At 30.0% G+C, this 15,527-nt stretch overlaps 1 protein-coding gene across 3 annotated transcripts; it reads left to right on the top strand.

The window, feature by feature from the left end:
• The first annotated feature begins 5,206 nt into the window (after window positions 1-5,206).
• LOC145945275 (uncharacterized) lies at window positions 5,207-15,325 on the top strand. 3 transcript variants are annotated; one of them, XM_083054170.1, is made up of 7 exons: window positions 5,207-5,464; window positions 8,161-8,376; window positions 8,468-8,900; window positions 8,982-9,102; window positions 9,377-9,536; window positions 10,385-10,484; window positions 14,779-15,325. In XM_083054170.1, the coding sequence occupies exons 2-7, from the start codon at window positions 8,166-8,168 to the stop codon at window positions 14,837-14,839; spliced, it is 1,086 nt and encodes a 361-aa protein (XP_082910296.1). In that variant the 5' UTR covers window positions 5,207-5,464; window positions 8,161-8,165; the 3' UTR covers window positions 14,840-15,325. The 3 variants fall into 3 exon arrangements, with proteins under 3 accessions (XP_082910296.1, XP_082910295.1, XP_082910294.1); XM_083054169.1 differs by having other exon boundaries at window positions 8,164-8,376; XM_083054168.1 differs by having other exon boundaries at window positions 5,207-8,376.
• The last annotated feature ends 202 nt before the right edge of the window (window positions 15,326-15,527 follow it).

A 15,527-nucleotide genomic window follows, 5' to 3' on the forward strand; every position in this document is an offset into this window, starting at 1 on the left:
AAGCAGTGGTATCAACGCAGAGTACTGATGAATTTGCTGGAGACGTGGACGAAACCGCAATAATGCGGGCAGAAATCTATAATCTCCAAAAACAACTGGCAGATGTAATTGCAAAGCAATCACATCTGCCAGTTGTACCGCAAACTTCCACATCTTCTTCCAAGGAGGCTCTGCCAGTTGTACCGCAAACTTCCACATCTTCCAAGGAGGCTCTGCCAGTTGTACCGCAAACTTCCACATCTTCTTCCAAGGAGGCTAGAGCAGAATCCACTTCCAAGGAGACTAGAATTGAATCCACTTCTTCCAAGGAAAATTTAAGAGAAAATTTACAACGTAAGTACATATATGAGGAGCATTCATATAATTTCTACCTTCGCTTATAAGAAAAAAAAAGTGGTTTAAACTACGCATACTTATTAGTCTTTTTCTACATATAAATTCTGCTTTCTACATATCAATCCTTACACATTTTTCTCAGCGATGCAAGATCTATCGGATACAAAACTTATAGAAATCAACATATTGTCTTTTAAAAAATTTTTAACATTTTTTAAAAGACTATCGATTTTTATAATGATTGTGTCTGATATCGATGTCATGTATTGCTGAAAAAAATATATAAAACTATGCCGGATTCATAGTAGAAAAAATAAATGTGCACAATTTCAATCATTCTTTTTCTTATATGTAAGTTAAAACACGAACTTTATGAACGCCTCATATGAACTGTTTATTTTGAAAATTATATCTACTTTCAAGGATTTATTAAAATAACATTAATATTACACTTTCTGTTTGTTCAGACCAAAAACGGGCCCGCTGGACAAGGGCAGGAAGATCAAGAGCGCGTGGCCATGGAGCGCGTGGCCGTGGAGCGCGTGGCCGTGGAGCGCGTGGCCGTGGAGGCAACATATATAATATTAATTATTATTAAGAAGTGGATTCTGCTCTAGCGTCATATATAATATTAATTATTATATGATCTGTTTTTTTTTATTTTTCTATATTGATTTGATTTATAGATTTACTAAGATTGCTAAAAAAATAATGCCCCACATTTTTTTTTCTTAGAAACTAATTATTCAACAGATTTGAAGTTTACACATTATACATGGATGTTTCCTCTTTACATATACAACATAATCATTAACTTCTATAGTTTGACGCCAGCACAATACAAGTGTATGTTTGTCTATTGTATCAACTCTTATTCTGTCCATATAGCTATGTCCTCATTGCTTGAATCGCGCCCTCGTCATTCTCAAACTTTGTTCCGTAGAAAACAGTTTAGCGATTGCTTCTAATATCGAATTTTTTAAGTTATTTAATTTAAAAAATGTACTCTGCGGGACAAGGAAAGATGACGAGGGCATGCTTCAAGCTATGAGAACATGGTTACGTGGAAAAGAAGAGTTGATACAGTAAAGTATAAGAAAAATATATACATGCATTTGTCGGCGTAAGACTATAGAAGTTGATTGAAATTATAATATATATAAAAAGAGAAAACATCCATATATATTGTGTGAATTTAAAACCTATTGAATAAATACTTTCTGAAAAAATGTGGGGCACTACTGTTTTGAGCAATCCTAGTATTTACAATTTTATTAAAATAAGTTTTTGTTTTTTTTTGTGTATGTGTATGTGTTTATATAAATACTTTATGTTTAACTCACTTTATGTTATATAAAGATTATATAATGTTGTGTATTTGATAAGACTGATTATACAGGGTGAGTCTTTTTAATCTTAACAGGCAAATATTTCGAAAATATGCAATAAATAAAAGTTTCAAATAAAGGTCACTATTGTACGTCCCCCTCAACATCATACAACTTTTATTTGAAAAGTTTTTTTGTAAAATTGCATATTTTCGAAATATTAGCCTGTTAAGATTAATTAATAAAAAGACTCACTCTGTGTAATGTTGTTGTGTATTCAATAAGACAGCGTTTCAATATGATAGCGTTCGTATACCAAAAACGTATTTATTATAAATGTTATATAAACATTATATAACGTATTCGATAAGACTGATTATATAATTATATTCAGACTGATTAATTATAATAATGGAAATTATGTATTAATGTATAATTCATGATTTCCACTACTATAGCAAGATATAATATTTGTACTGAAAACTAATATTTCGAAAAGATAATTAGTTATGAGATAACATAACTGTATTAGATTTCTGAAAAAATTTATCATACATTTAATGATTATTTGAAAAATCCTTTTTAACTAATAAGTATTTACGTCCTTTTTAGAATTAGAATGTATGCTAGATAAAAATTATGTTCGTATGCGTACTATTTTATTATTTTATCATTATTATATTATTTATTAATTACAATCAATTATAGAACAATAATTATTCTATAAAAATGTTATGACTATAATTCAAAACAGTGATAAAATTTTAAAGCACTGATAGACTTAAACAGTTTTATAAAGCATTAAAACTAGTAAATATATTTTATTAAATCCCTTTTACAGAAAATTACAGATAATTATTACGTTGCAGAGTGAATATTATGCAAATTCGAATACCTGATATCATTACATGAATATAATTAGCAGTAAAATTTTCATTATCGATTTTTTGACCCCGTATTGTTTAGCTGAATGAATAAAAAGAATCAATAAAATCAAACTATGAGAAATTGACATATAAAGATTGTGTATTCAATTATGACTGATAGCGTTAGTATATTAAAGACGTATTTATTATGGATTGTTTCAAAGGCATTCAGCTCACATTTAAATATAATCATTAGTTTATTTAATTTGTTCATTTAATCAGTCCAAATGGTTTGTCATCACGATCACGATCTTTAGGAATGCTTATTTGATGTTCCTTTACTATACACCAGATTAAACTGTAATAAAAATCTAATAAATAAAAGTATACATATACATGCAATTTTAATGTACACTTTTTTTATAATACACATACAAATTGTTTATAATTTGTATTCCTTTTTCAGTTACCTTAATGCATATAACGAGTAGTCTTCAATTTTTTGCTTCTCTATTCCAGAAAATTTTTCGCCACCAACGTTGAATAATCCGTGCAGAATGTTCTTGTTTAAACGTAGACATATGTTCACAGAAATATATCATTCTCATTTTTTCTTTTTGTTTAGCAGAAAGGTATACTTCTTGTTTCATCTCTCTCTTCCTGTAATTTAAAAATAAAATAATCCACACATTCCCATATTCTAAAACAATAAATAACACATAAATTAAAAAATTACCTCCAACATGTATTTCACCAGTTTATCGTATTTATATATATATATACTTCACAGAGTTCTTCCCACATTCGATATCTACTACCAATCTCTAGGTCATATTTAATCATTATTGCCAATAATTTTTATTTAATCGTCAATCTATGGAAGCAACGATTATAATTACGAATCATTAATAGCAACTATATTTTTCCTGTATCGTGACTACATCCTCCAACATTCTTTTATCATTAATCCGTTGCTTCTCCAAACCGCTAAAAAAAATACAAGTTTCATTATCTCCGTAAAATATATAAATAACTCTGTAAAACTATATATTATGTATTTTTATATACGTTCTTTTATAACGTTTTTTTTCCGTATTTATAACAATTATTAACAATTTATTACAAGATCCTCATTCTGTACCTGTAATGTAAAACATATTTAAATCATTAGAGTACGTACATATATACTGTTTCTTTATTTTTTATATTAACAATTATATACTTATGAAAGAAATAGTAGAATGGCAGCGTAACAAGAAAGTAATTATTATGAAAGAAATATAGTACATCTCACATATAAGTAGTATTGCATATCACATGTATGTAGTATATTGCATATCACATGTATCGTTACCATTTTACTATTTCTTTCATAATAATAACTACTTTCATGCTACGCTACCATCTTATTATTTCTTTCATAAGTATATAATTATTGATGTAAAATAAGGAAGCGAATAAAAGCTAATAATAATAAATAATGTAAAGATAATAATGTTATGAATGCTATGAGCTATAAAAATGTATATAAATTCTTTATTATAGCTCATATCATTTATAGCACTATTTTATCTTTACATTATTTATTATTATTAGTTTTTATTCGCTTCCTTATTTTACATCAATAATTATGTACTTATAAAAGAAATAGTAGGATGGTAGCGTAGCATGAAAGTAGTTATTATTATGAAAGAAATAGTAAAATAAAATGGTAACGATACATGTGATATGCAATATACTACCCTCACAGCACCGAACATTGCAGTAAGATTATAGGGAGGTTACAACCTTACATATTTAATAATCAATGTTACTGGTATATACCACTAACCTTACAATATAATCTTACGTTATAATATTATCGGAAGATTAATGGAACTTTATTTCAATATTTCAGTAATCTTACACGCAATTATGAAAATGAGATAATTGCGTGAAGATTACTGAAATATTGAAACAAGATTTCATTAATCTTTTGACAATATTATAATGTAAGATTATATTGTAAGGTTAGTAGTATATACCAACAACCTTACAATATAATCTTACGTTATAATATTATCGGAAGATTAATGGAACCTTATTACAATATTTCAGTAATCTTACACGCAATTATAGAAATGAGATGATTGCACGTAAGATTATTGAAATATTGAAACAAGATTTCATTAATCTTCTGACAATATTATAATGTAAGATTATATTGTAAGGTTGTTGGTATATACTACTAACCTTACAATATAATCTTACATTATAATGTTGTCGGAAGATTAATGGAACTTTATTTCAATATTTCAGTAATCTTCACGCAATTATCTCATTTTTCGGGTATACTAAAAATACGTAATATAAAACTATAAAATATCTTTTAAAATATTAATTAAATTTGATGTTTGCACATTTTCATATTTTCAAAATTATTTATTTATTAAAAAATTTAATTAAATTTAATTATAAAAATAATATATTATAAAATATTTTATTATAATATATTATAAAATAAGTATTTCTTCGTATTATTTATGTTTGATAAATTTTCAATATTTTATAAGTGTCATATTTATAATTATTTTATATTTATTTGCAAAAATATTTATTTTGTTTTAACTTTGTTATTCAAATTGCGCGCCAATTAATTTATTGAGCGCGCCAATTATAGCCACTGAACTACTTTCCTTTCTTTCTAGGCTGCGTTCGGAAACGTCACCCGAGTGCATTCCCTCTCTTTCTATATCACTGAGAGAGAAATGATATAGAAAGAGAGGGAATGCACTCAATGACGTTTCCGAACGCAACCTAATGTGACGATTTTGTTATAATCGGACAAAGCCACGTTTTGAGGAAAAGAATACTTCGTATTTTGTGCATTATTTTGAGTGTGTGCATCGGTTCAACTCATCTGTGCATCTCTTCAATCATCATACTAAAAACTGGGTAATAAATAAAAATTGTATAAATATTTAACTATATAGATTTATGTATATTAAGAGGTTAAGTTAAGTTAGATTATCGTGCTTTCGGTATCTATAATAGCAATATAATATTTATTATAATTATTTATTTATTATAAATAGTTTATTTTATTATAAATATTTATAATGAATAGAATACATAAATATAAAATATATTCTAAGGGTCATCTTAGGCGTTTAGCTAAAATTGAGGCAGATTCGTATTCTTTTAGTAGAAGTTTATTATTACAGGCACAAACTTTGCCTTGCAATAGTTCAATGAATACAGATATAGAATGTAATAAAGAAAATACTGCAAATATGAGAAATATAGATGATGAAGTTACTTTTATATCACCAAATGAAGACAATGTAAATGACAACATATCGCAATCAAGTTTAATTGAACATTTACATGAGTCCTTAGAAGCAATAAGCACAGATAATAATTTTTATTCTGAAACTATGAGTGATGAGTCTTTAAATAAAAATAAAAATTTCAAACAATCTGTAGCTGCATGGGCAATAAAATTTGGAATCACACACTCTGCGCTGACACCACTGTTAGAAATTTTAAATTCTTATACAAATACAAAATTTCCAAAGGACTCTAGAACTCTTTTACAAACTCCTAGAAATATTACTGAGGTTATTGAAATGGGCAATGGTCAATATTGTCACTTTGATATTAAAAGTATTGTGGAAAAAATGATAATGGATATAAGAAAAAGTGGTAAAAAAATTTCTGTACTGGATTTATTAATAAATATTGATGGCATGACTATATCTCGGTCTTCAAACGGTTGTTTTTGGCCTATTCTTGTATCGGAAAATCTATGTGGTAAAGTATATATTGCAGGACTGTATTATGGATATGCAAAACCAAAAGATCCCAATGAATTTTTAAAAAGATTTGTATCAGATATAAAGCCATTAATAATAACAGGAATTAGTGTCAATGAAATAACAGTCAAAGTAAATTTAAGTGCATTGATTTGCGATACACCAGCAAAATCATTTGTTTTTTCAGTAAAAAGTCATACAGGGTTCTCTAGCTGTACAAAATGTATCATAAGAGGTGAATGGCATGGACGTGTATGTTTTCCTGGAATAAATAAAAATAGCTTACATACTGATTCAGAACTGGCAGATAATAAATACATGGGAGAATATCAGCAAGGAGAATGTATATTAAAGGAAATAAACAATTTTGGATTAGTTTCTTGTGTGCCACTTGATTATATGCATTTAGTATGTTTAGGGGTGATGCGAAAATTAATAAGTTTATGGTTGAAACATGTAGTTCCAAAAAGAATAGCTAATACCTTCTGTGAACGAGTTTCTCGATTACTCAAAAATATAAGATCAACAGTTCCATTAGAATTTAATAGAAGACCTAGATCTCTGAAAGATTATAAACAGTGGAAAGCTACAGAATTTAGAACTTTTCTTTTATATTTAGGGCCTATTGTTTTAAAAGATATATTAGACAGAGACATGTATAACAATTTTTTAACGCTTCATATTGCTATTTCAATATTATGTAATCAAACTTTTTGTAAGGAAAATTATTATTTAGATTATGCTGAAAATTTATTGAAACACTTTGTTGATTCTTTTGCAAAATTATATGATAAAGCACATGTATCTCACAATATACATAATTTACTACATCTTGTTGCAGATGTAAGAAAATTTGGAATATTAGATAACTTTAGTTGCTTTAGGTTTGAAAATTATATGTCAACAATTAAAAAACTATTGAGAAAAGGAGACAAACCATTACAACAAATTTCAAAAAGATTTGGTGAAATTGAAAATATAAATGAAACATTTAAAGAAAAGACTCTGAATTATGAAATAAGAGGTTTTGAATTATATTTAGATAATAAACATTTTGATGGCCTTTTAGAAAACAATATTAAGAATATTAAAAGTCAATATAAAATGTTGTGTAATTTATTATATACAATCCGCTGTGATAAAAGAAATAATTGCTGCATATTAGAAAATGGAGAGTACATAGAAATAGAAAATATTATTCAGTGTGAAGATAAAACTATATTTGTGATTGGGAAAAAACTATTAAATGTAAAAGTTTTATATGATGTACCTATTCAGTCTTCACTTTTACAAATAAATATTGTAAATGAAAATTATGAAAATCAAACTTTAACTGCATGGGACATAAATTATGTACCAGCAAAAGCTTGGAAAATTCCGTATGGCGATCAGTTTGTTATATGCCCCTTAATACATACATTTAAAAATAATTTATCTAATAATAATAGATAATATAACTATAATAGTTATAGTATAAATAAGAGTGCTACCGGAAACACGAGCGAAATTTTCAAATCGAGAATCCTCGCCATACGGAGAAGGTTTTCGATTGGATAGTCTTGCTCGCATTTCCGATAACGCTCTTATCCGCGCTTTACTTGTAAATATAAAAATTATAAATATATTTTATAAATATATATAAGTTATAAATATAAATGAATTATAAAATCAGCATAGTTTAAGTATGTATATATACGAGTATAGAGTTCGAAGAATAGTTATAATTATTATTTATATAGTCCCGTTTGTTTATTTCTAAAAAATGAAATTTTTAGTTTATTCTGATCTTCTATATTAACGTGTGATTCTATCTTCACAAAACTTATCTACTTTAAGCAGAAATGGCCACCTCGAAAATCTACATTGTCGTAGAATTTAATGATGGCCTGGCAATAGTACCTTCATGTTGGTTAAACGAGAGTGAAATGAAATGTGCTTATCCCACTTTTCGGGATCCAACAAAAATAAAAAAGGCTGTTGCATCACAATTATCTCCTGAAGATAACTCAAACTGGAAAAAATATGATGTTTTAAAAATCTTCTATAGAACAAGTTAGATTTATTTTTCAAAAATTCGATTATGTACATTATTTATAAATATGTCGATTTTAAATATCCTTTTTATGTCTATCTATATTTTCAGATTTATATGAAAAAGCAAAAGAGAAGCTACTTATTGCTGAAAATATGTCAGATTTGACGGCTGACGAAAGCACAGAAAATGATGAAAACAGAAGATGCGTCAAAGAAAAAAAATCAAGACATATGCGAGCTAAAAAAATTTATTCTTCGTCAGAGGAGTGTGAATTTGATTCTGACGTTAGTGAGAAAACAACCAAATTATCACCCTTTCCTAAACTTACAAAAAAATCTTGTGTCACGAACAATAAAAAGATTTCTGCAAGTCAATTAGCTTCACCGCCATCAACACATATAGAACGCTCAAAATCTGAGTGCCAAATGAGTTCTGCTAAACATAATAAAAGTTTAGATAAAGAAGCGACAATAAATAATAGATACACAACAGAACGGAGATATTGTGACAATCTATCAGATGAAAATGGCAACTCGAAAAGGTAATAATTGTTGCTTAACAAAATGACTGCTCTAGAAAATAGAATGATATTGCTAGAAACATCAAACATTATGCGGCATAGGGAGGAAGAAACAGTCGACAATACTATATTATATGAGGAGTATGATCTTCCATTACAAAATATGCAAGCATTAGAACGATTAGAACAGCTATTAAAAACTAGCTCATTTGCAGATAAAATGGTTAATATGTAGTTTTATATATAACATATTCATATATATATATATATATATATATATATATATATATGTACATACTCACACAAAAATACGTGTACATACATAATACGTACACAAACCTAAAATCATATATATATATATATATATATATATATATATATATATATATATATATAGGTTTAATTAACAATATATATATATATATATAATTTTAGTTGATAATATTTCATATTTTAAATTAATAACGAATTTCTTCTTTTCTCTGTCTTGTCTCTAGGTAAACACGCTGAAACAAGTGGGTGGAGTGAATTTGTCCAATATAATCCCAAATATGTTAAAAAAGTTACTAAGCGACCATTTTGCACAGACTTTCAGTTATTTAGGACAACGAAACAAGAAAAATTTTAGTGCTCTAAAATTATGCTCAATTGTGAAGAGTGAGTATTACATGAAACTCAAACAATCGATTCTGCCATATTCAAAACAACAAAACATAGACGAGACTATCCTTATTCACAAATTGTTCTTAAAATATTTGAGTTTATAGAATAGAGTATTTCTAGTACCAGGTTTGATGCTTTCAATAATGAAGTTATATTTATTTTCATATTAACATAATAAAAATTTTCCATAAAAATATTTGTAAAAATATTATATCAATATAAAATTATTCAGGAAATATATATGTTAGTACATATTTATATAGAGTTACTAATTCACACACACACAATGCATAGTTTACACAAAAAAGTTAAATAAAAATCTCAAAAATAAGTTTAGATAGTAATACATAGTAGTATAAAAAAATTTACTTATATGAAACACTTTATAAATATACATATATAATTAATGGATGAAAAATCTCAATATATTTGTTCAGGAAATATGTATACATATAACATTTGACATTATTATATATTAATATATGACAATTTGTTGGATAAAATCCTTATATATGGTGACTTTTTAATATTCAACATATCTTTATATAACTGTATACATATAAACTCCAAATTAGAATTCTATTAAAGCCTGCTTGAAATTAATCGAAAAAATAATTTTATTATCCATTTCGTTGAAACTTAGTTTGTAAAAAGTTTTTTTTTCACTCGCTTTTTTTCTTGCAAACTACTGATAATATATATCTTGATATTTTCGTTTTTATATAAATATAACGTTTTATTTAAGAATTATTGTAGGAAAATATTTATGTAAGTAAATATTTATTTTTCATACATATATTTTAGTATCATTATAGTAATATCGATTTTTTTCCTATTTATAGGAGTGATACGAATTCATAAACCGGAATCAAGTGATACACAGATTGCTGAGTCAATATCGAGTTGGTTAATACACGCTAAGTGGCGAGTGCAAAGAGCAGAGTATGTATATATATATATATTATATATATACAGTATACAGTATACACTGGTTGAGGACGGTCGTGTTTTGGTTCGGCGACCTGTTGTCGTTAAATCCGTATACCGCCTATTTCGCTGTTGCTGAGTTTTCTCTAGTTGTGATTCTAACGAAATGGATGGAAAAAAAATATGCAAAGGATGCGGTGTAGCCGTGGCTAAGCCTGTAACTTGTGGTGGATGCAATATAGCATCGCATCCGAGTTGTCTCGCACGTAGCGGTCATCCCTTCTTGAATGGTCAGTTCTTGAGTTGCCCTTCCGGAAGTTCGCCTCAAAGTTTGAATGCGAGTCCGCGGCTCCTAGAGGATATCAGGAGGGTAATACAGGAAGAGTTTCTCACTTTCCGGAGAGAGATCGTGGAGATGCACCAGGCTGATATGGACAAGGTCAGAAATGAAATTCAGAGCATATCGAACAGAGTGGACTTACTTGAGAGCCGGTCGACAGTAATTCAACCATTGGACCCCTTGCGCTCAGTTGAGACGGATGTTATCGAGGAAATGGAAGATAGAGAGAGAAGATCGACTAATTTGATATTTTTCAATCTGGAGGAGTCCGATAACAATGGCTGTGGAGATGATGATCTGGTGAGGGATATCATTCGGACTATCCAGCCTGGCGTGAATTCCGCAATGCGAACGGAGAGACTGGGAAAGGCGAAGCGAGGTCATTCTAGACCGGTGCGTGTCTCTTTTTCCACAAAACGGGAGGTGCTGGAAATCCTGAGGAATAAATCGCGATACTCTGGTCCTGTCAACATCTCTCAGGATCAAACAATGAAGCAAAGACAATATCTTAGGGACCTGCGGGCCGCTCTGGGGCGCCTGAAGGACGAAGGAGAAACAAATAAAACAATTCGTTATATAAACGGTGTGCCGAAAATCGTCGATGTAAAGTCAAGTTCAAAAAACTAACTCGCTCTCCCCTTATTTATTATCAAAATGTTCGCGGTTTGAGAAGCTTTGTGATCTGCGGTGTGCTGTGGCGTCCGTATCTGTTGACTACGATATAATAGTCTTGGTTGAGACGTGGCTGCATGAGGGTATATCGAGCTTGGAGCTTGGCCTTGATGATTTCACCGTGTTTCGCAATGATAGAAATATTGCTAATAGTGTTTATTCGCGCGGAGGAGGTGTGTTGATTGCTGTGAGAAATTCTATATTTAGTCGTGCTATAAATATCTCAGAGTCACGCGTCGAACAGCTGTTTGTTGACATTCGCCTTGATCATGTACAATTTATTGTCGGCACTGTTTACATGCCTCCTTTATCGGAACCGTCTCTATATGAGGCTCACTGCCTCTCTGTTGAAGAAGTGTTAGTCGCGTCACCTAATGCTAATTTTCTTATTGCGGGCGATTATAATCTTCCGCATATTCAGTGGCATAATAATAACAATTACTTGCAATATGAATCAGATCGACACTGTAATATGTTACCGCATGCTAACATTATCTCACACTTCTTCAATGAATTTAATTTTTACCAGCACAATAGGATCATTAATGCGAATCGGAATACCTTAGATCTAGTGTTTTCCACACTGCATAGCGCTTCAGTGGAGCTAGCCGTTGATTACTTATGTGCGTGCGATCGTTATCATCCGGCCATCTTGTTGACTTTGCCACTGAAAAGATCGCTGTCATCTCACGCTGAACATAGGTGGAACTTTAAACGTGCGAACTATGATGCTATTAATGATTACTTGGGCAGTATCTCCTGGGATGAAGAACTAAAATTTCTGGATGCAAATGAAGCTGTGGATTTTTTGTATGGGCATCTTGATTATGTCATCTCTAATTTTGTTCCTACATATATGACCCGCAAATCACAGCATCCTACATGGTTCTCAAATGAACTGAAAACTCTCATCAAGGCCAAAAAGAGTGCTCACATCCGATATAAGAGAACTAATTGCTTTTCGGATTATATGGAGTTTTCGGGTCTGAGGGCTCGATGTAAATCCCTTTCATCGGCGTGTCTGCGGAGCTATGTGCACCGCACGGAGGAGGCTATCTCGAGTAATGTAAATGTTTTCTGGAGCTTCACAAAATCCATGTATACTTCTAATAAACCTCCAATGTCAATTTATCACAATGGCTCGTCTGTCTATGATGGATCAGCCATAGCAAATTGTTTCGCGGACTATTTCGAATCTGTTTACTCCGGTTCGGATGTGCAGGGTGGCAGCGATGTTGATGTGTGTGAACATGATCTGAGCCTATTGAATATAGATATCTCCATCGGGGATATATTTAACTGCATAAATGCCACGAATTTAGCATCCAACTCTGGCTATGACGGCATTCCTCCGCTCTTTCTTAAAGCAACCAATTTCATACTATCTAGAGTACTTTGGATTATCTTCAATAAGTCTTTAGTAAGTGGCATCTTCCCGGAATCCTGGAAGCTATCCACCGTTACGCCAATATTTAAGGACGGTGATAGAACTTTGGTCTCTAATTATAGACCAATAAGTAAGCAATGCCTCATGCCTAAATTATTCGAAAATATAATAGCGAATAAACTTGCATCATTATTTAAGTATGTTTTGATTGAAGAACAGCATGGCTTTATTGCCGGTCGTTCCGTCGTGACTAATCTGCTACTTTATCAGAATTTTATTAATTCAGTGGTGGAGGATGGCTCCCAGGTCGATGCAGTTTATACGGACTTTAGAAAGGCTTTTGATAGCGTTGATCATTCCCTGCTACTCACTAAGTTGCGGGCCTTTGGTATTGATGGTACTTTGCTGAAATGGGTATCAAGTTATGTAACAGACAGGTCACAGATTGTAAAGATCAATAATTGCCAATCTAGAATTTTTAAAGCATCGTCTGGCGTGCCCCAGGGTTCTCACCTGGGCCCGCTTCTTTTCAATCTATTTATTAATGACATTAACAAGGTCTTTAATCACTGTAAATTTCTACTATATGCGGACGATTTAAAAGTTTTTCGACGAGTAAATGACCTTGAGGAAGCGGATCTGTTGCAGCTTGATCTGTTTCGGCTCGAGCGTTGGTGCAATGTTAATAAACTACAGTTTAATATAGCGAAATGTCATGTAATCCGCTTTAGTCGGAGGAGAAGCGTTTGCATGCGTGAGTACTCGATAAACGGGGTGCGTCTCTCTGAGGTAGATTCTGTACGCGATCTTGGGGTCACCTTTTGCCCTGATCTATCGTTTGAGAAGCATATAATGAGTATCACGAACTGCGCGTATAGAAAACTGGGTTTTATCTTGCGGACTGGCAAATACTTTAATAATGTGCACACCTTAAGATTGTTATACTGTGCGCTAGTACGGCCTCATTTGGAGTACGCCTCCATTGTCTGGGCTCCGTTTTATGCCAAATATGATATTCAGATTGAGGGAATCCAACACCGCTTTTTGCGTAGAGTGAGCTTCATAACGGATAATCCAATGCGCTTTTTCGATCACTCTTATGATGATATGCTGAATAACTTGCGGCTAATTACTTTAGCAAATAGACGCACTTTTCTAGATCTACTGTTTTTTTTCAAATTGATTAATGGGAGTATTACATGTTCGGAGCTCCTAGAGTATGTGGGGCTGCGTGCTCCGGCTAGGCCTCTCAGGAAGGGCGTCATATTTAATGTCGAGTCTCACCGTACCTCTTATGGAAGATACAAGCCCCTGAATCGAATCTGCATGCTGGCGAATGAGTTCTCTGATCGTGTGGATTTCTTTCAATCATCACTCTGCACCTTCAGACGAACGTTATCCCATTGTCTACGATAGACTTGTTATTTCCCTCCTGTGTTTTAGTTTTATTGCGATAGGCTCTTAATGTTATAAATTGTGCGTAATCATACAGCGATAACTTTTGTACATTTTCTATGTTCGCAACTTATTTTATTTTTAATTTGTTTTTAAAGGGATAACTCCCGTTTACCTGTACATAAATAAATAAATAAATAAATATATATATATAATATATATATATGTGTAGATACATGTATATGTATATTCATTAATAATAATAAGAATTTTATTTGTTATATTAATATTACAATATTATAGTTAATCATATATATACAAATATTAAAAATTATAATAATTAAAAATATAATAATTATAATAATTAAAAATAAAAATAGTATATTAAGAATTATAATTAATAAAAAAGAAAAAATACAATACACATATAACGCTTTTTATAATTACTCTAAAAAAATATATCACAGATAAATTTGTTTGAAAAATACACACATTAATTGGAGAAATTTTTATAGAGCAAAAGCGAAAAAGCAACAGGAGCGTGAAGCAATCGACGAAGCAGAGAATGCGAACTGATGATGGAAAGATGCAATATATAATTCATATTAAGTCATATTAAAACTCATATTTAGTTTATTTTATATATATTGTAAAAGTTATATATAGTTTATATTATACTATTAAGTTTATTATCCGCAGTAGCGTTATTTCCGGGTGCATTTTTTTCAATTTTCAATTTTCTAATTGGCTGGTTCTAAAAGTAAGAATCACGTTCGATTGCTACTTGAGCTGTTGAGTCTGTTGAACGCGGCCAATAAGTATTATTTTATTTCGTTCTAATTTTTATTTAAATTTTTATTTAATTTTTTAGTTTTAATTTTTCTTTAAATTTATTTAAAAATATAATGCAATTTTTTATATGTTTGTGCAAGGGGACTCAAAAAATTTTTGCGGAAGCATCCCAGTCAAATAAATTGTTACGCTACTGCGTTATTATTATATAAAAATCATTTATAATAACATATATATATAATAATATGTAAGATGTGATTTGCCAGTCGAATATATATATATATATATATATATATATATATATATATAATGTTATATTAAAATAATATATAATATATAATTATATAATGATATATATATATATATATATATAATATATATATTAATAATGTAATAATTATATATATATATATATTTATATATATTACATAATAAATAATATAAAACATATATATACAATTTTATAATTTTA

The sequence above is a fragment of the Prenolepis imparis genome, unplaced genomic scaffold (genome assembly GCF_030444845.1).
Source record: "Prenolepis imparis isolate NDT839.2.m4 unplaced genomic scaffold, iyPreImpa1.0 SCAF_14, whole genome shotgun sequence".
Classification (NCBI taxonomy): Eukaryota; Metazoa; Arthropoda; class Insecta; order Hymenoptera; family Formicidae; genus Prenolepis; species Prenolepis imparis.

Bases quoted from the DNA above. Each gene is read 5' to 3' on its own strand.
- LOC145945275 (XM_083054168.1), top strand. From the start codon at position 8,166: ATGGCCACCTCGAAAATCTACATTGTCGTAGAATTTAATGATGGCCTG. The intron at 8,901-8,981 runs GTAATAATTGTT...TATGCGGCATAG, and splicing joins GAAAATGGCAACTCGAAAAG to GGAGGAAGAAACAGTCGACA. The intron at 9,103-9,376 runs GTTAATATGTAG...TCTTGTCTCTAG, and splicing joins GCTCATTTGCAGATAAAATG to GTAAACACGCTGAAACAAGT.